At 41.5% G+C, this 24,132-nt stretch overlaps 1 protein-coding gene across 5 annotated transcripts in view; it reads left to right on the top strand.

Moving 5' to 3' along the window:
• PIR (pirin) overlaps positions 1–24,132 on the top strand; it is a 151,734-nt gene that overhangs the window by 121,044 nt on the left and 6,558 nt on the right. For 4 of the 5 annotated variants that reach the window (XM_055438187.2, XM_055438182.2, XM_055438186.2 and 1 more), the window contains 2 exons: positions 5,802–5,846; positions 15,052–15,134. In XM_055438187.2, the coding sequence (XP_055294162.1) occupies positions 5,802–5,846; positions 15,052–15,134 (128 nt within the window). The remainder of the gene's footprint in view (positions 1–5,801; positions 5,847–15,051; positions 15,135–24,132) is intronic. The other variant, XM_055438185.2, reaches the window with a different exon arrangement.

Genomic DNA, 24,132 nt, shown 5'->3' with positions numbered 1-24,132 from the left:
CTCCAGGCAAGAACACTGGAGTGGGTTGCCATTTCCTTCTCCAATGTGTGAAAGTGAAAAGTGAAAGTGAAGTCGCTCAGTCGTGTCCGACCCTTAGCGACCCCATGGACTGCAGCCCACCAGGCTGCTCCATCCATGGGATTTTCTAGGCAAGAGTACTGGAGTGGCCTGCCATTTACCCAGCCCATAAAAACTAACCACACCTTACCCCAGGGCCTCTCTCACCTTCTGTAAGGGCCCACAGTCTGTCAAGGAGTGTGTATCTCCCTGAATAAATCTGCTTTCACTCTGCTTCAGCTCCCTCCTGAATTCCTTCCTGCTGGAAGCCAAGGGACTCACCAGAGATCTGGGATGTGACCATTCTCTCACACCCTCTTCTCCTGCAAGAAAATCATATTCTCTGGGTATAGAAAATTGACTGGAAGCAACCAGTTAGAGGCTGTTTCTCTCACCTATATGATTTTATCTGCAAAAGAGAAGAAAGAAATGAAATAAATATGTCAATATATACGTTCCTTGTTTCATCCTTTGTGCTCTTCTGAACATTAATCTTCTGAAGATTAAAACGTTGAAAATAAAAATGCATCTCTAAAGTTGAGAGGGAAAGGGATTAACAAACAATGCCGTCATGACGAGGGCACATCAAACAAATCCAAACTGAGGGGCATTCTACAAAATAACAAGTCTGAGAGTAGCATTGAAACATATACACTACCATATGTAAAACAGAGAGCCAGTGGGAATGTGCCGTATGACACAAGGAGCTCAAATCCAGTGCTCTGTGATGACCTAGAGGGTGGGATGGGGTGGGAGGTGAGAACGAGGTTCAAGAGGGAGGGGACGCATGTATACCTATGGCTGGTTCATGGTGATGTTTGGCAGAAACCATCACAATATTGTAAAGCAATTATCCTCCAATTAAAAATAAAATAATTAAAAACCAAAATAATAAGTCTGTACTTTTAATGAAGAAAAAGACTGAAGAACCATTTCAGATGAAAGGAGATTAGAAGTGACAACTAAATGCCACACATGAACCTGAATTCCATCCTGGTCTAGACATGTATTTTTCTTTTTGCCCTAAAATGCTTTACTGACACAATTGAGTGAGTGAGTGAAGTTGCTCAGTCGTGTCCAACTCTTTGCGACCCCATGGGCTGTAGCCCTCCAGGCTCCTCTGTCCGTGGGATTTTCCAGGCAAGAATACTGGAGTGGGTTGCCATTTCCTTCTCCAATTGGCTCAATTTAAATGTCTGTACGTAGCTTATAGTATTACATTAATGGTCATAATTTTTTCACTGATATTCTATCAATGTCATCATTTTTATAAGTGTACTCAGCTTATATTGGAAAATACTCTTGTTTTTAGGAAATACTTGCTGAAAATTACTTCAGAGTAAAGGGATATCATGTCTGCAAGTTTACTCTCAAGTATTTCAGAAAAAAAAAGGACGATGTGTATTTCTAGAGAGATTAGTTTAGCATATGTGAAATCAGGTTAGCTTTTAGAGAATCTGGGTGAGTGGCATATGGTAAATCTCTACTATTTTGGTAGCTTTTCTGTGTCTGAAGTTATTTCAAAGTAATAGTGAAGTGAAGTGAAAGTCACTCAGTCATGTCCAACTCTGCAACCCCATGGACTATACAGTCCATGGAATTCTCCAGGCCAGAATACTGGAATGGGTAGCCGTTCCCTTCTCCAGGGGACCTCCCCAACCCAGGATCAAACCCCAGTCTCCCACACTGCAGGCGGATTCTTTACTAACTGAGCCACCAGGGAAGCCCTCAAAGTAATAATTAGCGAATAGTGTGGTGAAATGAGGAGGGAGAGAGAAATATCCAGTGGGTCTGCCTGCTGTCCAGGAGGCCAGGAGTGGGGTCCATGGTGAATGAGCTGCCTGCCCAAGCTGAGTGCCACAGTATCTAGGCGGAGGCTCTTAGGAACCAACACTGCTTTGGGATGTGGCATCCGGTGTGACCCACAGTTTGGGGAGAGGTTCCTGCTCTCCTTAGCCCGGTTGCCTTCTCCCCTTCCCAACCCAGAGCTAACCTTTGTCATGGTTTTGGCATGTCACCAGGCCATATTTTCCTACTTTCTCTACATGTACATGAATAAGCAGCTGTTGGAAAGCTCATTGAAATGAACTTAAGGCTGAGGGAGGAGGAAAATGAGCTGGGTTAAGGCAAGGAACATAGGCCAAGAAAAGTTCTCACTAGGGATGTTTGCAGGAATTGGGAACCTCCCTGGAAATGAGAGCAAATGCCACAGAGAATGATTTACGTGTTTAAAAGAAAAGTTTTACACGTCATCTGTTGGACTGTATGTAGGAGGTCTGTCTTAAATGTGTTTCCGATTAAACCAAGCAACGGGTCCAGGGATAAAATGTGACCTTCCTCCCAACTCCTGTTCTGTGTCATAGCCTCAGGGTGGGAGGGAGAGCCCTTCCCAGCTGTGAAGGGCCAGTGGCTTGGAGACTGTCTTTTCAAGGCCTGTGACCTCTGACAGCAAAATGTCAGGACGTATCCATTTCTGGTGCAGTACAGAAAAGTGAGAGGAGAGACAGGAAGGACCTGGAAATCTCACAAGAGAACTCTTTGCTGACATTGCAGCCACGCGTTCTGGGAAAGAAACTCACTCAGAAGGACAATGCAGATAGTGGAGTGCAGTTGATTACACCAGCAGGCCCAAGGCAGAGTCTTCTCTTAGCCAAGGATCCTGACCAGTTTTTGTGAAAACCTTATATTACTCTAAATGTACTTGCTCAAACCCACCTCCCCAGATTCCTTGAAACTAGTCTGGACAAGGTGAAAGAGAGATACGATCAAAGTTAACCCATGATTCATGTGTCACAAGACTAGATAAACAGTGGACATTTATCAATAGGCCTGTGGTCATATCCCAATAAACATAATGGAGTTTACCACTTTGTTCTGTTACAGAGATAATTAGCATATTCTTTTAGGCAACAGAGAGTCCAAGTACAAGTCCTGAGGCTCTTTTATCCGGGGGTCCCGTTTTCCATTGCTATGCCGCTTCTATAGACACGGGGCACAAAGTTCAGAGTCCATTGAGAGGGTGACTGTGCATGTAGCCTAATGTTCGCAGCCTGGGCCAAGACGGAGTCCAGCTCTGTCTGTTTCCTCCTTCAATATAATCCTGCTCTTAGCAAAGATGGAATTCCAAGAAAATGTGGTAGTTTGTAAACATATATAAGCATTCACACAGTTTGACTGTTGTTTTGCTATAGCTTTAAGAAACAAATGCTTAGTGGCTATTAAACAAGGTTTAATAGAAGTGCAGGTAGACAACATGTTAAAAACAAGGAAAAAAAGGAAATTACCCCCTATTTCTATTTTATTCCCTCTGTACCTTCTAACCAGTAACATGAGTTGTGTTAGTAGTGGTGAAGGTGAACTCTATCATAATAGAAGACTTGTGCAAGGAACAAAAATAGGTGAATGCACATAGTACATTGACTTGGCCATTTGGTCCTTCTGGATAAAAGATTTAAAAAGATGAAAAGAAAACAGACCAAGGCGATTATGTGTGGACTGATTTTCTGCTTGGAGGATGAGGAGGAATGAAGCAAAGGAGGTGGAGGAGAAATGATACTGGAACAATCACAACAATTCCAAATAAAAACCCACTTGAGCAATCGAGGCCTTTGATTCTGTCAAACTCAGAAACCATTAATTTTTTTATACCTTTCAACCATGAGCAGAGGATCTATTATGTCAGTCACAACACGTTCTTGCAATGGAATGCTTTGCAGGCTTTCTCAAGGATGGGTTATTTCTCTATGTTTTGACATGGAAAGGTATCCAAAATAGAATACCGAGTTCTAGTTTTTAAGCAAATAATAAATAGTGCATAAAAGAAAAAAAGGAACTTCCCTGGTGGTCCAGTGATCAAGTCTCCTGGCTTCCAGTGCAGGGGGCATAGGTTCAATCCCTGGTCAGAGAAGATCCCACATGCTGCATGGTGCATCCCCACTGCCCGCCCCCCCCCAAAAAAAAGGAGAAAAAAACAAACTGAAAGCATAAATAAAAAATTGTTAATGATATTTATGCACTGGGGACGGCTAGCATGTGTTTCCAGCATCTAGCATGAACCTCCCTCTTCCGTATTGCACACAGCATGAAGATCCATGACCTTGTCTTTCTCTTCTGTCTCCACTCACAACCAGTTCACGTGAGTGGTAGCTGGTCTCTAGATGATGGGAGGTCAAGTTCAGAAGACTGAGCCAGTGGTTCAGTAAGGAAACAAAAGTGCAAGTGTGCTCTGAGCAGATAGATTTACTTCCAGGGCCCTTAAACACATTCTAGTCAAATCTTGGGGAGGAAAAACTGTGAAAGAGGGGGATGAAAAAATACCATCCAGCATCCACCTGAGTGTCTGTTTTTGTCTTGCCATCCTTTAGGTTTTCTGAACCAGACTCAGTTTATGTTAAGTTGGACCAGTCATGCCTTACTGTGTGGGCCCCTCTTGCACATTTTAACCCACCTGGCAGCACAGCCGCATCCCTAGTGTCTACTCTGTCCTCTATAATTCTTCCATGCCTGCCTTGAGTCAATAAGCACATTGACTCTCCCACAGACCTCAGTCTGGATCCTGCCCTTGTACCTTGGACACAACCCTGCATTCCCTGCGCGAATCTTCTTTTTCACCAAAGACACACGGAGTGGTGTCCTGATTCTGTTTTGAGCCAGCCCCTCCTACGTTCATGTCCCTCAGTGGCACTGAAGGATCTCCTCTGGGCCACAGGGACAGTACATAAACATCTGTGGAAATCCAATGCCGGTGCCAGGAGGGCAGATAGTGGGTCGTCTGTGTTTCTGAGTTCTTGGCCCATGGGTCACAGTGGGAATCTGGCCAATGCTATGTATCCTCTTCGCAGAAAAGCTTATCCACTTGAAAAATTCTGTGGACAATTCCAAGGAGCGCACAAGCCATCTGAAACCCATTCATACCCCCAAAGATTATGCCTCTCCACATCCCTGGAACTGATGCTCTGTTTTAGGACAGAAAAGAGAGTGTTCACTGGAAACTAAAATGCAACTAAGTAAAGAAAAGCACATTTCTAGCACTCTTTTTACACTTAAAACTGCTTGGAGGTCCAAGGAACTGAAGATAAGCTAAACTGGTGAGTTGTAGTTATTAGCATGATGTTCTACCTGGAAGGAACAGCTTGTTTATTAGTACAGCTGTTGGCATATAGATACACAGTAAGTAGCATACTGTCTCGGAGAAGGCAATGGCAAGCCACTCCAGTACTCTTGCCTAGAAAATCCCATGGACAGCGGAGCCTGGTAGGCTGCAGTCCATGGGGTCGCTACAAGTCAGACATGACTGAGCAACTTCACTTTCACACATTGGAGAAGGAAATGGCAACCCACTCCAGTGTTCTTGCCTGGAGAATCCCAGGGACGGGGGAGCCTGGCGGGCTGGCATCTGTGGGGTCACACAGAGTTGGACACGACTGAAGTGACTTAGCAGCAGTAGCAGCAGCATACTGTCTGCTTGGGCGGTTCTTAAACATTTGGTAACGAATCATTTAGAATTAGCTCTGTGTGGTATGTACATGTGGGAGTGTGTGTGTTCTAAGCAGTTTATAGAACTTAAATCTAAAAAAATATATGTATCTAAAAGATTTGATCTCCAAATTTCATTTATATCTGTTATAGAAGCTTTTATGTTTATACTTCATATGGAGATATTGTTAAATGTTTGATACCGTTATCCCTTTGTTGCTTTGGGCATTATGGAAACTAACCTTTTAATGTCACTGGTCCCTTTTCAGGGTGGACAAGCTTCATTTATACCATATCTGGAAATGTGTATATTGGTAAGTGATGAGTCTGTTGCTTTGGGTTCAATTGCAATATAATTTAAACTACTGCCAGGAAGGAATGGTAAGATGAAACCTTTCGTGTAATTGAATCCTTTGCCTCCTCTTGTCCGGCACTAGCCCTCTCTACACTGTGGTACATGGTGGTATCCCCAGGGCAGGGCACTTCTCAGCTTCCAGCATGTTCAGTGAGGGGAAGAATAACAGCGCCAGTCATGACAGAAGCCATTTTGCTGTAACCTGTGGGCAAATGTCAGGCCCAGCCGTGATTGTGTGGGCTGACACCTTGCTAAGTTGTTGGCAACCCCCATACTGATAAAGGGGCTTCCCAGGTGGCACTAGTGGTAAAGAACCCACATGCCAATGCAGGAGATATGAGAGATGTGGGTTCAATCCCTGGGTCGGGAAGATCCTGGGAGGTAGAAGAAGGTGAATTTGCTGTCCCAGGTGTTTCTGAGAAGTCTCAAAGTGGAGCCTTTCCTTCAGTTTCCTGGAGGGATTATATTCAAGCTGTCCACGTGAATGTGCTCTTGGTAAGGCATCCTTTCTTGTCTGCCTTCCCTTTCCTGTCTAACTTTCCCACTGCCTAGACTGCTGTTTCCTGGGACTGCCTCCCAGATAAACTCCTTGAACTCAAATATACACCTCAGGCTGAGATTCTGGGAAAAGCTACAGTAAGAGAACTAGCCTCCTTTCTCCCACTCTGTGCTCTTCATGGACAGGATAGGTGGTGTGGATGGGGGTGGTGGGAATAGAGCAGACCGTCTGACACTCCAAGATGCAAGCCAGGAATCCCATTTCTGAGACCCTCTTTGGTTGGGGGCTCTCCACCCCAACCTGCAGCGCAGCCTCCTCGGCAATGAACTTGTTGTCCTGACATAACTATCTCCTTGGACAACGACTCCCAGCCCCAGACATCTGACTTCCTGGTACACTCTGCTCAACACACCCAGAGCCATTTAAACTATTCTTTATATTCTCCAAAATGGGAGTTATCATTGCCTGAATTTAATCTTCTGGAAAATAATGGTAACCCAGAGCTTGTGTGTTTTGATTTTATATCATAGAAATGGGCTTAGTTCCTCTATTACCAATTAGCATTTCAATTATGGTTCAGAAGCAAAATTCATTTCTTTTGGCACTTGAGAAAGTGTGAAAACGATCTAGTAGTAGTATCACAAGTCCATTGGCATACACATTAAACTGTATTAACCATCTGGAAGGGATGAAGCATCATTTGTTTTTTATGATCTTTCGAAAATCTTGGTTTCCACATAATATATACTTTCTACAAATGGAGAGTAATAGCCATTTTTTTAAATGGAGGTAGCACCCCTGACTTAGCATTTCAAGAGAGATAAAATAATATGCACAAATGGAAAGTAATAAAGAAAACACATGGATTCAGAGCAGTTTGGACACCAGAAATGTGTAGAATGTGAAGGGACAGGGGCAGTAGATTTTCTCCAAAGGACCAGGTAGCAAGTATTTTCGTCATTGCAGGCCATACAGTTTCTGTTACAGTGACTCGTTCCTGCCTTTGTGGCACAGAAGTAGTCACAGGTGACACATAAAAGATCAGGGTGGTTGTTCCAATGAAACTTGAGCCATGGCCAGTGAAATCAGAATTTTATACATGTTTCATGTGTCACGAACTACTCCTCTTGGGATTTTCCCCAGCCATTTAAAAATGTAAAAACCTTTCTTAGCTTGTGGGCTCTACAAAAGCTTACATTTGGTTCTGGTTTTCCGGGCAAGGAAAAGTTTTTTCTCTACCATTCTAGGTTCTCTTTTTGGCTGGGCTATGAGTTAAATCTACATAAGACAGATTAACAGTAGAAAAACAAGCTTAATTACATATGTACAGGAGTCCCATAATATATGAGACCCAAAGGCAAGTTGGGCAGACGCCATCCTGAGCTAAAGAATGAAACAGAGACCTGGGGCTTTAAAGGCGAAGAGGGTGATTCACAGGATGATAAGAGCAGATGTGGGGTCATGAGATATTTGCCATGCCATGCACATGGGTCATTCAGATAAATAGTTATCTCTGGTGATAGTTCTTTGTACCAGGCTCCTTATGTGAATTCTTTTAGGTAGGAATCTTTGGGGCCTTGATTGTCTTCAGCTGAAAACAATCCACATACCAAAGTGGCACATCTTGGAGAGGCTCTGAATCCGTTCAGTTTAAATGGCACTGTAGAGGTTGAAGGGGAGAAAGATGAACAGATAATCTTCAAAACCTATTTCAGCCAGTCGGTACAACCTTGTTTCCTGACTGACCTTTAGTCCAAGAGTTTAACAAGTGAAAAGAGTTCAGTGGTTTGAGGGATAAGAAAGACTTACACACACCCACTTGTTTTTCTCGAGATGAGGCAGGATTTTCCTGAGTCATCTCTACTCATTGGCCCTGTCACCTCTCATGACCATGAGCCACAAGTGCAAAACATCTGGCAGGAAATGGGGTCACAGTCTGTAGTGCTGGAGCAAACTTGCATCTGTCCAGGGTAATGGGGACCATGGAGAGAATGTAGCGCATGAAACTGCCCTCCTGGGAGTCTGCTTCAGCCAATGAGGAACTGGCCAGATGACCTCATTTAAATTTTATCTCCTTCCCTTCATCCCTTCCTCCCCTGAATGGAGATGGTAATGAGAAAAACAAAAGGGCAAGAACAAATCACTAGAGAAAAAGAAACAACAAAGCAGAAATAATGTGTACTGACCTATAAAATCTAGAGAGAATCCCGAAACTGCTCTCTGACTTTATTGCCTCAATTTTATCTTGACTATAAAACCAGGATGGCACCAGCCAACCACAGATGGCAGGAACTGATAAGCAAGTAATTGTCTTTTTCAAGATGTCAGGTACCTCCATTCTATTGGAATAGATGTTATAAATATGTACTTAACGTATGGGGCTGGAATATATAGACTGCAGTTTGGCTGGAGAAAGTAGTCTGGGGAATTCCATAGATGGAGATTTAAGAGGACTATTAAAAATATTAATTGATACAGGAAGTACTTAAAAGATGGACATCAGTAAATTTAGTTTGAGAACAGATGGAGTTTGAACGATAGAAAATGCTGGACATTAACTAGTTGTCTAAGTTAGATTCTTTTTCTTGAGTATTTTATTTTTAATTAGAGGATAATTGCTTTACACTGTTGTGTTAGTTTCTGCTGTACAACAAAATGAATCAGCTATATGTATACATGTATCCCTCTCCACCTCCCAATCCCACCTCTTCAGGTCATCAGAGAGCACCAAGCTGAGGTCCCTTCATTATACAGCAGCTTCCCACTGGCTATCTATTTTATGCATGATAGTCTATATATGTCAGTGTTACTCTCTCAAGTTGTGCCAACCTCTCCATCCCCCTGTGTCCACGAGTCTGTTTTCTATGTTTCTGTCTCTATTCCTGCCCTGCAAATAGGTTTATCAGTACCATTTTTCTAGATTACATATTTCTTTTTCTGACTTACTTCACTTTGTATGACAGAGTCTAGGTTCATTCACATCACTATAAATGACCCAATTTCATTCATTTTATGGCTAAGTAAGATTCCACTGTATATATGTACCACAATTTCTTATCTGTTCTTCTGTCAGTGGACGTCTAGGTATTTTTAAGTTCATAGTGAGTACTTCCCTGGTGGTCCAGTGGTTAAGAATCCACCTGCCAATGCAGGGGACATGGGTTCTCTCCCTGATCTGGGAAGATTCCACATGCCGTGGGGCAATAAGCCCACATGCCACAACTACTGAGGTGATACTCTAGAGCCCAAGAGCCACAGCCACTGAGCCTATGTGCTACAATTACTGAAGCGCTTGAGCCGAGAGCCTGAGCTCTGCAACAAGGAGCTGCCACAATGAGAAGCCCGCATACCGCAACTAGAGTAGCCCTGCTGGCTGCAGCTAAAGGAAGCCCGTGGGCAGCAACAAAGACTCAGAGCAGCCACAAATAAATCAATAACTTTTCAAACAAATTTAAAAAGTGAAGTTCATGGTGAGTATGGTGAAGCCATATGCTGCTGCTGCTAAGTCGCTTCAGTCGTGTCTGACTCTGTGTGACCCCAAAGACAGCAGCCCACCAGGCTCCCCTGTCCCTGGGATTCTCCAGGCAAGAACACTGGAGTGGGTTGCCATTTCCTTCTCCAATGCATGGATGCATGCTAAGTCGCTTCAGTCATGTCTGACTCTGTGCGACCCAATCAACGGCAGCCCACCAGGCTCCTCCATCCATGGGATTCTTTAGGCAAGAATACTGGGGGTGGGTTGCCATTTCCTCCTCCGGATGAAGCCATATAATTGCCCGCTAATACTCTGAGGCTTCCCTGATAGCTCAGTTGATAAAGAATCTGCCTGCAATGCAGGAGACCCCAGTTTGATTCCTGGATCAGGAAGATCCAGTGGAGAAGGGATAGGCTACCCACTCGAGCATTCTTGGGCTTCCCTTGTGGCTCAGCTGGTAAAGAATCCTCCTGCAATGCAGGATACCTGGGTTCGATCCCTGGGTTGGAAAGATGCCCTGGAGAAGGGAAAGGCTACGCACATGGGGTCACAAAGAGTCGGATACGACTGAGCAACTTTCACACAACACCCTGAAGAAGTGATGGAATTAGCAGACCTAAAATAACACAAATAGAATTAGTACTTCCTTATTTAAGAGTATATTTGAAATGTTTTATGATTTTCTGGGATCTTCTTATTTTTTGATACATTGTGTTCTTTTCAAGTCTTCCAGGCTGACTGTTGAATAGTAGCTTTAAAAATGGTGCAGGAGAGAGACCTTTGATATTAGTCTGTTACTGAGTCAACAAGTATTTTAACCAGCCCTCAGCTGAAATCTTCTGTGGTATATTATTTTTAAAAAAATTAAAACAACATGATCAGAAAACCAGCAGATCCCTAGGATACAAGTACTGAACCTCTTCCCTGCAGCTGAAATGAAAATGACATTACACATTAACGCAGAGATCAACATGGTAGAGGAGTTAATATCCTGTGTGCCTGAAGCTTGGGACAGTTTGTCAGCTTGGATGCCAGTCCTCTAGAAGAAGTATCAGGTATACTGTTGAGACTTAGAAAATATATTTAGAAATCTAAAAATATTTGTTTGTGGTTATTGAGATGACAACTAACTGGTTTATGTGGGTAGTAAAATGTTTCACAGTTATTTAAATAAGTAGTAATTCATGTTCACTATGTGCTCTGCCCTTTGCTTTTGGTTCTGGAGGGTATGAAAAAGTTCGACACAGCCCATGAATCTCAATAAAGGGCAGGTGTGATTCTGAGACACCTGAAGGCAGTGTTTTCTAATCGGTTTATGCCAGTTGTACCAGTGATTGCAGTTATGCGATTTAATTGAATGATATTTAAATTAACAAAATAAGTGTGAAAAGAGTTCATATTTCTAGAGCAACTAAAGTCAAATGCTTTGTAAAAGTGAATTGTTAAAGAAAACCCCTTGAGTTAGTATGGCAGAGATGACAGTAAAAGATTGGGGGAAGCTGATAATCTAGCAGGATTTCAGTGGTGCATTATGGGTATGCTTCAATACAATCTAGTTTATAAAAATTGGCAGATGGATTCACATTTACAGCTTGAAGTATTGGCATATAAAATTGATGATACCAAAATCTGTGATAGAAGTACCAGAATGTATGGATCAGAGAGTAAATGGGATAGCAGTTTTTGTAAAGAAAAGAAAAAGGAAATCTGGTGTATGGGGAGAAGTTTCACAGCAGTTATTCACACACTGACTTTAAAGTATGTTTGAAAGTATTTTGCCCTTTCATGACTGTTAAGGCAAACAAAAATATTTGCAATTCAATTGTTTTCCATTAAATTTTCCTTAACTGCACTATTAGATTTAACATTCTTGGCGAAGCTTCGCAATGGAAACTATTTATTATCTGATTTGGCCTGATTTATAATTGAAAGTAGTCAGAACCAATAGAATGTATTTTCTTTGAGACTTATTTTAGGTTCAGGAGATAACCAGGTGGATGAAACAGCATAGAAATGACACGAAGATACAATCAGTCTTTGCTTTCTGTGATCCTGTTTTAAACATTTCATAAAATAATACAGAAGCTAAGGTACATTTAGAATGATTAATCTGAAAAACCCAACCTTCTAGTGTCTATAAGAAAGGTTTGCCTTATGGTGGAACATTTCAAATAACCTCTTCAAAATCAACACTGTGATTCCTCTCCTAGATCATCAAGTAGAATGGCAGAATTGCATTTGGTATAAAATTAGAATGAACACTCTTAGGGAAATATGAACTGTCTGTTTCTAAATTAAGATTTTGTTACAGACCAATGAACTGCAGTCAAGCAAGCTACCCTGATAGGAGGTGCAGAGAAATCCCAGTTCAGCATTTTTTTGAAAGCTGTCTCTTGCCAGCTCATTCCATTAAAACATAGCGAAAGGGGCTTTATAAACTGTTTTGGTCTCTCTATCATAAAACATCCTACATGATAAAATTAGGGGCTAGGGGCAGACCATATGGGTAATGGGTGTTACATACGAATTTGTTGAAGATAACAACATGGTTCATTGCTCACAGAGAATCTCAGTACAGCACACTTAATAAAAGGCTGTTCCATTATCACAGTGAAAAGTATTACCCTTCTCTAAATGAGATTATTCTTAGACTCCGAGATGTCTCTTTTATTGCCACATCCTTGCATGAGTAGAAAATCAATGGAGTTTATCATTCACTGCTATGACAACTGTTAACCTAAATCTTTGGTGGAGAAGAAGCCTTTAGTGATATGATGGGGCTGGCTCTTGGCAGCTCACAGGATTTGGTTGTGTACATCTTCCCTGACCTCAGATTGGTAGCTTGAAACTGGTCACAGTAGGAGCATTTACACACATCAGGTTGGTTCTTCCCCTTGTCCTTGAAAGCCAGTTGGTAAACATTAACTAGCACACCACTGCCTCTGAGACAGAAGTTCTTTTCTTTTCAGTTTTTGGCTGCGCTGGGTCTTCATTGCTGCGAGTTGGCTTTCTCTAGTTATGGCGAGCTGGAGCTTCTCTTCATTGAGATGCTCAGGCTTCTCATTGCAGTGACTTTGCCTGTTGTGGAGCGTGGGCTCTAGGTGCAGGGGCTTCAGTAGTTGCAGCTCAGGGACTCTAGAGTGCGGGCTTCAGTGGTCATGGTGCTTGGAGTTAGTTGCCTCATGTGGGATCTTCCTGGACCAGGGATCGAACCTGTGTCCCCTGCATTGGCAGGCAGATTGAGACAGAGATTCTTAAACTTTTTTGTTCCATGAATCCTTTTGAGATTTGCCAAAGCCCCACCTCTGAACCATGTTTTTTTTTTTAATTCAATGAAGTCATTAAATGGCTCAAAGAACAAGTCTATGATATAGTTCCATGTATGCTTCTCTGATGACATTTGTAATGACATCCAGAAGCAGATTTAAATTAGGTTAAGTAGTGATTAACATAAATGGATTTTTAGATCTCTGCAATGCTAGTGAGGTAAGAAAATATCTATAATTTCTACTGGAGACAAAGTCATTGGTCCAGCTAATACGGCTATGATTTTTTTGGGGGGGCTACATTCATCACTGAAAGAAAGGCCACATTTCAGGTAGGTGTTTGTGAAAGTAAAGATGTCATTTGTTTCCCATGCAAGCCCGTGACTGCTTTGAATTCTCTCCAGGGACCCCTTGGGAATACATTGACTCTGGGTTAAGAAGGCCTCTCTTAGAATCCTCTTTCATATTTGCCAGCATCACAGTGAACCTTTCTGCTTCATATAGGTTATCTCCAAAGTGGAGGTAAAAGGGAGGACTTCTCTAGAAAATATGGCTATTGTTGAACTCTAGCCAGTATTCACAAAATTCACAAATAATGTTTCTGTTTATATGGTAATTCCTCAAGCTCTTGTTTTCACTTAAATAAGCACTTCCACCTTGATTATTCAGCTATAGCTCTATCATGTCAGGTGAATGCCTTTATTTATAGCCCAGAATGTCATGTAGGTGGGTCCCCCAGACAGCATGCTTGAAATCTTCCCTCTGTTGTCCATGCACATGTCTTTCTCATCCCTACCTCTCAAACCCACCCGTTTTTCTCTGTTCACTCTCCAAGATCAGACTGGAATTCATTTCCAGTTAGACTGTTAGAATAAACTCCTAACAGCTCATTCAGTCTTGCCTCCTCCAATTTATTCTGTGCTCTGCTTTCAATTATTTCTCCAAAACACAGATCTAACCATTTCAAACACATATCCTTTCCTCAGAGTATATTTCCTTGATCTGAAGCCAGTCTTCATTGCCATCATTCCTCCCAAAAGAATGTTCCAGAAATGATAGAAGATTCCCCATTCCCCCAGGCATGCCCTGCATATTCCCAGCCCCTCACAGTCTATCCTCTTCTCTAGAAGGCCCTTCATCCTTGTTTTGCCTTCTGTTGGTCTATCTGATCCTGCATAATTCTACAGTCCCTATTCTCTCATTGAACTTTGTTTTTCCCTTTCTTATTGCCTTTAACACACAATTGCATTTTGTATATTTCATCTGTGAGCTTCAATATAGAAGGGATGGAAATATACCTGAACTTGCTGGGCTTCCCAGGTGCCTCAGTGGTAAAGAATGTGCCTGCCGGTGAGGGAGACCTAGAAGATGCAGGTTCAATCCCTGGGTCGGGAAGATCCCTTGGAGGAGGAAATGGTAACCTATTCCAGCATTCTTGCCTGGAAAATTCCATGGACAGAGAAGCCTGGCGGACTACAGTTTATGGGATTGCAAAGAGTCAGACATGACTAAGCGACTAACACACACACACACGTAACTTTGTTCTGTATTTGTAAATGTGTTATTATATTTTCATAATTTAAAAAAGAAAAAAATCTTCGGTTTATAATTGACCCAAGGAAACACTCTCATTAGCATATGATGCCAAGGACTTTGCTTATTAATTAAGCTATTAGGCGTAACATTAAAAGTGTAAGTAGAAACACAATATAGGATTCATCTCCTTTTCTACATTGGGAAACAAGCCAGTTTTGGACTTTAATAATTGCAAATACCATCAACCAAGAGATTTAAGGAGATTCCTATGTCTGTTATTTCTGAACTTGGAATTAATATTGTGATGCCATGTAGTTAACCAAATTTGTAATCATATGAGAAATGTACCATCATGAGGACTAAATTAAGTGGGTCATCTTTTTTATAGGACCTGATGATGCACAGCAAAAAATAGAACCTCATCACACAGCCGTGCTGGGAGAAGGTGACAGTGTCCACGTGGAGAACAAGGTAGAATTAAAAATATTTCCTTTTTCAAAAATTTTTTTTGTTTTAAAAAATTCTAGTGTAATTTTAAAGGTTACTTTCCATTAAGTTATTATAAAATTTTGGCTATATTCCCCATATTGTACACTACATTCTTGAGCCTATCTCAAGAACACACCCAATGGTTTGTATCTCCTAATCCCTCATCCCTATATTACCCCTCCCCTATCCCTGGTGACCACTAGTTGTTTTCTGTATCTGTGAGTCTGCTTTTTTTGTTATATTCACTAGTTGATTGTATTTTTAAGATTCTACATTAAGTATTATCATATAGTATCTCTCTCTGTCTGACTTACGTCAATTAACATAATGCTGTCTAAGTCCATCCATGTTGATACAAATAGCAAACTTCCATTTTTTATGGCTGAGTAATATTGCATTGTATATATGTACCACATTGTCTTTATTCATTAATCTGTTGATGGACACTTAAATTGCTTTAATCTTTTTAACTTGTACTTTCTACTAGTTTCCAGTTTCCAAAATAATGCCCAAATCTCCTGTGTACCTGGATAATTTTTTCTCTTCCTCAGGGAAAGAAACTGTGCCACAAGTTTATCAACCAGTTTCATTAACTTCAGTTATTTCTAGTGGTTTATTTTAAGGTATTATACCGATTCCTCATCTTTAGGGATCATCAAAAGTCCAAATTGTTTACCCCTGGAAATTTGAATCTGACGCAACAGCTCTCCTTGTCTCTTACTTTTTCTTTCTTTATACACTTGATTGATTTTTATCTTTAGCATAAGTGAAAATAGATCAGCACTCTAGGGGTATAAATGTAGATCTCCATACATAGTCCCATGGAGCCCTTTGAAATTCGGCCCCATGTCAAACTGAAAAGAATATATGCTTTATCTCATAGTCCTTTTGTGTTGAATCCTTGCTTTGTAAGTAAAGTTTCTGATTGAAAATATTTTTAATCTTTGTTGACAGATTTCTTCCTCATGTTCCTTCTTTTATTCCTTTGGACAAGTCACTCACAAGTCATCTTGTGAACCTACGAGGCCCATATGGCTGCTTTGTGCCATTCTAATAAGGAAAATTGAGGAGACAGTTGTGCAAAAGCTCCTGCAAAGTTGAATTTTGAAAAGTAGGGATTAAAACTGTGTCAGCATTGCAGGTGACTGGCAGAGAGGCCATCTGACTGACCGCCAGCCCTCCGACCCTGGCATGGTAGAATTCAGTGGGTGTGAGGAAGGCTGCCTTTGCTGACTGCTCCCCTATTGCTCCTTTAATTCTCTGTGGCACTTGCAGGAGCAGTGAAGTAAAGGGAAGCAGAGGCCCGTGAGCTCTAGAGGAAATGCGTATCTCAAGGTCTGTGCTCACTGTTATTAGGTTAAACTGTCTGAAACTGCCATGTCTGACCTACAAAAATGGCGATTTCGTTTGTTTCTACCCAATGCACGAAAGAGGCATGGAAGCTATATATAAGCCAGAGACCCTCCTGACACCACGTTAGTGTGTAACATTACCTGGTTTAACTTGACAGCCTCAGGCCTCCCTGTGATGGAGCACAGGGCACACTGCAGGTGATCAGGATTTGGAAGCTGAAGCAGAATAGCAGAATGAAGATGTGAGGCAGCCAGAAATAGGGAGGCAGTGGGATGGAAAAGAGTCAGCTGAAGCCATCAGTTCCATGACCCAGGGGCATCGTTCTTTTACATGCCCTTCTGTAATTTTGACTGTATGTAAGTGTAGCTTGAGCCATCAGGACATTAGGAAGAGCTCTTAGTTCCAAAAATTAGCCTTTACATGAGCGTGTATCACTTACATCCAGGAAGAGTAGAAAGTCCCCCTTAGACACCACAGGAAGAGCCTGTGATGGTGTGAATCTTGGCTTTGCCACTCATTAGCGATGTGACTTTGGACACTGTTCTCACCCTCCCTGGGCTTTAATAAGTTTTTTTGTCTGCAGATTTGAAATAATGATGCCAGCCGCACGGGGCTGTCAGACTATGTGTGATTATGCAGGTCAAGACATAATAGCATGGGGATCAGTAATTTATTCCCAGTAGACCAGATGCAAACTTTTCCTAAAGTTTCATTGAATCCCAGTCACACCCATTCATTTCCATTTGTCTGTAGATGCTTTCATACCACAGGCAAGTGGTTGTGACAGAGACTGGGGGGCCCACAAAGCCTGAAATCTTTACTCTCTGGCTCTTTACAAGGACAGCTTTGCTTATCCCTGATCTAGTACACAGTGGGTGTCCAGTGATGATAGCTGGAAAGTTCACTGACCTAAACACTTGATGTGACAGGTGGTCATGCCGCATACATGTTACTTAATGAGGATTCATCCCTTAGGCCCTCAGGTTTAGGACACATATTTTTATGCAGCTAGAAAAAGGCCTCAAAGGACTCTTATTCAATTGGGGTCCAGGCCAGAGGTGTCTTCACTCAGGCCTAGGCGTAGCCTGAGGATGAAAGAATGACCTGTGCCTTGGCGGTTCTCCGCTGTTCCCCCGTGCATGGAGTTGTGGGCAGGAATGAGGTGCTGATAGGTAGTCCCTGGATTTCCTCTGTTTTGCTCTTCCTGCTCTTCTTCTGCCTCTAATTCTGTGTCTTCACCCTCATGCCTGTCTCCCTGGTGGCCCAGGCGTCTGGGTGGGTTTCTCCCGAATGGCCAGTCCTTGGGCAGGTGAGGAGGGCAGGGAAGAGTTGATGTAGACCACATCTTGGACCAGCACATTTTAGGCCACAGGGAACTCTGTCTTTTTCACTCAGAGTGTGGATTATCTTTTAGACTGTACCCTAAAGTCTTCCAGGAGGGGAGGCAACTGCAGGGGGCTTGGTGTATACTGAAAAGTTGTTAAGCCAGACTCCTTGACTTCTGAGAAGAAGCCCAAACCCCAGCATTGACTTCAAAATGGCCTTAACTTTTATGTTGTTCTTAGAGATGGAGCTCAAACCCGGGCTACTCTGGACGTTTAAGCCTGGACTGGAATGGCCACCCTGGAACAGCCTGTGTTCTGAGCATTCAGGCTCCCTGTGCTGCTTTGGCAGCAAGGTACCACAGTTAGTATCCTGGCTGCAGAGATGGCTCCCTAATCAGGAGCACATGGATTTGATGTGAAGGCTTGGTCTCACCTTTAAACTCATGTTTGTACTAGTGTTCTATTGAGAAAATCTTAAGCCTTGTGGGTTAACAGACTTACTTGTAGTTTGTCAATGTAGACAATCAATTCCTCTTTGACTGCCATTGAAACAATACTTGAGAGTAATGGTACTCTTTAACAAATTTGTCTTTCAATTTTTATTTTAATTAAATGTTGCTGCTGCTGCTGCTGCTGAGTCACTTCAGTCGTGTCCGACTCTGTGTGACCCCTTAGACGGAAGCCCACCAGGCTCCCCCGTCCCTGGGATTCTCCAGGCAAGAACACTGGAGTGGGTTGCCATTTCCTTCTCCAATGTGTGAAAGTGAAAAGTGAAAGTGAAGTCACTCAGTCGTGTCCGACCCTTAGCGATCCCACGGACTGCAGCCTACCAGGCTCCTCCATCCGTGGGATTTTCTAGGCGAGAGTACTGGAGTGGCTTGCCATTGCCTTCTCCAAATTAAATGTTAATCTGTATTAATTTAATGTATTCCCCGTGAATGGTGCCAGTTAAAGAGTACCGTTTAAAGTTAGAGACAACTTTTTGCTGATGTATAAAAATTCATAGTAAAATAAACCATTAGTCTTCAAAAACTGGTAACAGTTCATTGTTTTCACTTTCACTTGACCTAAGAAGTATAAACAATGAAATCAAGTAAGAATAATTGCATGCGATCAAGTCCTGTTAAATCTCACTTTCAGGTAATGTTTTTCAGGTAATATTTCACTATAATAAATATTCCTGAAGCAAAAGCATGCCTTTAGATTCATTCTCAGAGTCCAAGAGCCATCTCAAGCTTTGTATTGAATATTTCTGATCAATCAAACAAACTCTGAATGCACATTCACAGTGTAGAAGTTATCACCATCTTAGATGAATCTTAGGGCTTCATCTGGGCTTCGATCAGTCTTGTCAGTATCAGTGGAACTCAAGACATATCTTGGCAATTTTTATGGAATAACAGAGCATTTTGTAAAAGTGAATTGTTACATAAACCCAGAAGGTCCTGACTCAAAACTAAACTCTGAGAAGGTGTGCCAAAGTGAAAGACCTGTTCTGGACCCCCAAAAATCATGCGGTAGGTTGGGGCAGCTACCCATGAAGCAGTAGGTGGACTTCTGTTACCTTTGTATGAGAGTCTTTTCGTCAGACCCCAATAGGGCACTGACTTAGATCCACACAGGGACTCATGATCTTCCATAGGTCTTTCCTTCTCCTTGCTTTGACCAGTCTTCTCATTTGATATTGTATCCAAGGTTGCCTTGCCATAGACGAGAACTTTTCAAGATAGCAGCAATTGGGACTTGCAGCCACAAGAGCACTCTAGTGAAAATTCAGAAAGATCATCAGTTTTCACCAAAGAAGGTTAGGTAAAGGGAAGAAAAAGGATGCACTTAAGGAAAAATAAAAAGACCCAAAACATCTGGCTTAGGTTAGAGGACAAGGGTCCATGCATAGGTTAATTTTGTGAAAAAGTAATTCAGGGGAGCTTGGACCAGCCTGCTGCTTTCTGAAATGGAAAGCCCAATACCCAGACAACTCAACACCCAGCAGTTGGATCATTTTTCATTTCAGACCAAACACTAGTGTCCTTTTATCCTACTGTCTGACTTATAAATGAAAGTCATCATTTGATTTGACTAATGTCAAAAGGGGCAAAACTTGAATTTTGAGCACTTTGTTATTATTCCAAACTGTGTAAACTGTAGGACACATTTGTCACTCACAAAAGACGTATCTGAATTAAGAAACTTACACTCTGAGGAGTCATAAACCCGTGACACAAGGAGGTTGGCCTTTTCTTTCCTTTTTTCTTATGACCCCTGATCCTTTTTCCCCTGTTTCCTGAACCTAGAAGTCAAGTGCTTATCTCCTCTAAAAACAAACACGTCAAAACAGTTTTTAGTGATACCCTCCTTCAGATTAAAGTATAAATGATGTAATACCAGTGATCAAAACTATTTATAAGATACTTTTCTTGAATGTGTCATTTGATTCACACTGAAATTTCAACCCTCCAAAGCCCTTAGTGAATAAATCTTTTTGGATAACTGCATGCTTTTTTTAAAGTTGAATTTTTTAGTCACTTAAACATGACATTGAATAAGAAAACATTTAAGTTGAATAAGAAACCTTCCCCTTTCTTGTGGACTCTTGGGCTACTGCATAATACTATACACAATTTAACTTATTCATAACCTTGGGTCATCAGCATGTAAAAATATTGATTACTATCCTGAGCTATAAAGTATGATGATGGCTCCTACAGTAAGTGGTCCTAGACTAGTTTTTAAGCTTCTATGTCTGTTTTTCATAGTTTTTTTTTTTTTGGTTTGTTTTTAATTTCCATAATTGATGTTAAGCTATCCATTTCCTTGTACTGCTGTATAGTGGTGCTTTCCTGTCTTCTAGCTTTGACTCTCATGGATCTGATGACCACAAAGCCTAACTATTAACATTGTATACAGTGTCAGAGTAAGTGGGAATTGAATGAGGGTCTCTGCTGAGGTTAAAACACTAATCTCTGGAAGATGGGTTTTATGACATCTATTTTTGAAATTTGAATTAGCTGAAGCCTTTTTAGTTTAGTCTTTTGTTTTTAAACTCTTGACTCAGGACTTCTTTATTGCATGCTTGAAATATGCCCCAGTATGCAGTGGGTTTTTTTTTAACCTCCTAAAATATAACAGTTTCAATTACTTGCCATATATCTGTTTTTAAAAGGCAAAGGACATTTACTTCACTCCCCAAAATGTCATTTACTTTTCTGTCAAATGTCATTGAATTTTCAATTTTGTTTGGAGGATATTGCTTTACAATGTTACAGTGGCCTCTGCCTTCAGTTCAGTTCAGTTCAGTCGCTCAGTCGTGTCCGACTCTCTGCGACCCCATGAATCACAGCACGCCCTGTCCATCACCAACTCCCGGAGTTCACTCAAACTCATGTCCATCGAGTCGGTGATACCATCCAGCCATCTCATTCTCTGTCCCCTTCTCCTCCTGCCCCCAATCTCTCCCAGCATTAGAGTCTTTTCCAGTGAGTCAGCTCATAGCATGAGGTGGCCAAAGTATTGGAGTTTCAGTTTTAGCATCAGCCCTTCCAATGAACAGCCAGGACTGATCTCCTTTAGAATGGACTGGTTGGATCTCCTTGCAGTCCAATGGACTCTCAAGAGTCTTCTCTAGCACCACAGTTCATGGATGGACTGGTTGATCTCCTTGCAGTCCAATGAACTCTCAAGAGTCTTCTCCAACACCACAGTTCAAAAGCATCAATTCTTTGGCACTCAGCTTTCTTTATGGTCCACTTCTTGCATCCATACATGACTACTAGAAAAACCATAGCTTTAAGAATATTGGAGTGGGTTACCATTTCCTTCTCCAGGGGATCTTCCCGACCCAGGGATCAAACCTAGGTCTCCTGTGTTGCAGGCAGATTCTTTACTAACTGAGCCACCAGGAAAGCCCGACTAACACTTGACTAGTCAGGCCTTTGTTGGTGAAGTAATGTCTCTGCTTTTTAATATGCTGTCTAGGTTTGTCATAGCTTTTCTTCTAGGGAGCAAGCCATCTTTTAATTTCATGGCTTCAGTCACCACCTGCAGTGATTTTGGAGCCCAAGAAAATAAAGTCCATTATTTCCCCATCTATTTGCCATGAAGTGATGGGACTGGATGCCAGGATCTTAGTTTTTTGAATGTTGAGTTTTAAGCCAGCTTTTTCACTCTCTTCTTTCACTTTCATCATGAGGCTCTTTAGTTCTTCGCTTTCTGCCATAAGGGTGTTGTCATCTGCATATCTGAGGTTATTGATATTTCTCCTTTCAATCTTGATTCCAGCTTGTGTTTAATCCATCCCAGCATTTCTCATGATGTACTCTGCATACAAGTTAAATAAGCAGGGTGACAATATACAGCCTTGACATACTCCTTTCCAAATTTTGACCCAGTCTGTTGTTCCATGTCCAGTTCTAACTGTTGCTTCTTGACCTGCATACAGGTTTCTCAGGAGGCAGGTAAGGTGGTCTGGTATTCCCATCTCAGAATTTTCTGCAGTTTGTTGTGATCCATACAAAGGCTTTAGCATAGTCAATAAAGCAGAAGTAGATGTTTTTCAGGAATTCTGTTGCTTTTTCTATGATCCAATGGATGCTGGCAATTTGATCTCTGGTTCCTCTGCCTTTTCTAAATCCAGCTTGAACATCTGGAAATTCTCGGTTCATGTAATGTTGAAGCCTGTCTTGAGAATTTTGAGCATTATGTTACTAGCGTGTGAGATGAATGCAATTGTGCGGTAGTGTGAGCATTCTTTGGCATTGCCTTTCTTTGGGATTGGAATGAAAACTGACCTTTTCCAGTCCTGTGGCCACTGCTGAGTTTTCCAAATTTGCTGACATATTGAGTGCAGCACTTTCACGGCATCATCTTTCAGGATTTGAAATAGCTCCACTGGAATTCCATCACCTCCACTAGCTTTGTTCATAGTGATGCTTTCTAAGGCCCACTTGACTTCACATTCCAGGATGTCTGGCTCTAGGTGAGTGATCACAGCATCATGACTATCTTGGTCGTGAAGATCTTTTTTGTACAGTTCTTCTGTGTATTCTTGCCACCTCTTCTTAGTATCTTCTGCTTCTGTTAGGTCCATACCATTTCTGTCCTTTATCAAGCCCATCTTTGCATGAAGTGTTCCCTTGGTATCTCTAATTTTCTTGAAGAGATCTCTAGTCTTTCCCATTCTATTGTGTTCCTTTATTTCTTTGCATTGATCACTTAGGAAGGCTTTCTTATCGCTCTTTGCCGTTCTTTGTAACTCTGCATTCAGATGGATATATCTTTCCTTTTCTCCTTTGCCTTTTGCTTCTCTTCTTTTCTCAGCTATTTGTAAGGCCTCCTCAGACAACCATTTAGCATTTTTGCATTTCTTCTTCTTGGTCTTTACCTTACATCATCACAAATCAGTCACAATTATGTATGTATATATCCCCTCCCTCTTGAGCCTCCCCCCGACCCCCATCCCACCCCTCTAGGTTGTCACAGGCTGGGCTCCCTATGTTATATAGCAACTCCCCACTAGTTATCTGTTATACACATGATAGTGTATATATGTGAATGCTAGTTTCTCAGTTTTTCCTAGCCTCTCCTCCTGCTTTGTCCACAGGTCTGTTCTCTACATCTGGTTCTCTATTTCTTCTCTCTAAATAGCTTACTCTGTTGATTTTTAGCTGAGTTCACATTAGTATATTTTGACAGCAAATAGGGAGTAAATTAAGACTTTCACAGAAATCATTTGGCCATATTTATCTTATCACATGTGTGGTGGGAGGTTCTTCTGCTGGTTTCTCTGGCATGATTGTGTCAGAAGACATCAACAATAGGAGGGCTCTCTGGAAGTATTACAGCACCCTAATGATGTATAGAAAATCTCCCTAACGATGTATAGAAATGTGTATCTTTCCCTGCATCCACACTAATATTGGATTTAATAATTAATTTTTTTCAGTTTCAGGGATAAAAAAACTTCATCTTAATTCTAAACAAAAACAACAGTATCCTTTTGGAAAGAAATTTGCCTGAGCAGATGTCCCCGGGATGTTTTTATAAGGTTCCATTTAGTGCAGTATTTCTGGGGCATATTTTTTACTAATAGTAATGTTGAAAGTAATAAAATGTTCCTTTTGGATTTGCATGAATAATTTTCCATTCTCAAGATTAAAATTTTAGTAGGAAATTATAAGCCCTATAATAAGCCAAGTTATTTATATAGTTTGTCATAAAGATGTTTCTAATTAAAGAAAAATCTTAGTTTAAATTCTCCTTTATTCGAGTAGGTTATCATTTTGGTGGTTGGGATGTATTCTTGA

Source organism: Moschus berezovskii, chromosome X (assembly GCF_049115385.1).
Source record: "Moschus berezovskii isolate FMDL1 chromosome X, NW_MosBer_1.0, whole genome shotgun sequence".
Taxonomy (NCBI): domain Eukaryota; kingdom Metazoa; phylum Chordata; class Mammalia; order Artiodactyla; family Moschidae; genus Moschus; species Moschus berezovskii.
This window is presented reverse-complemented; position numbering and strand designations above follow the sequence as displayed.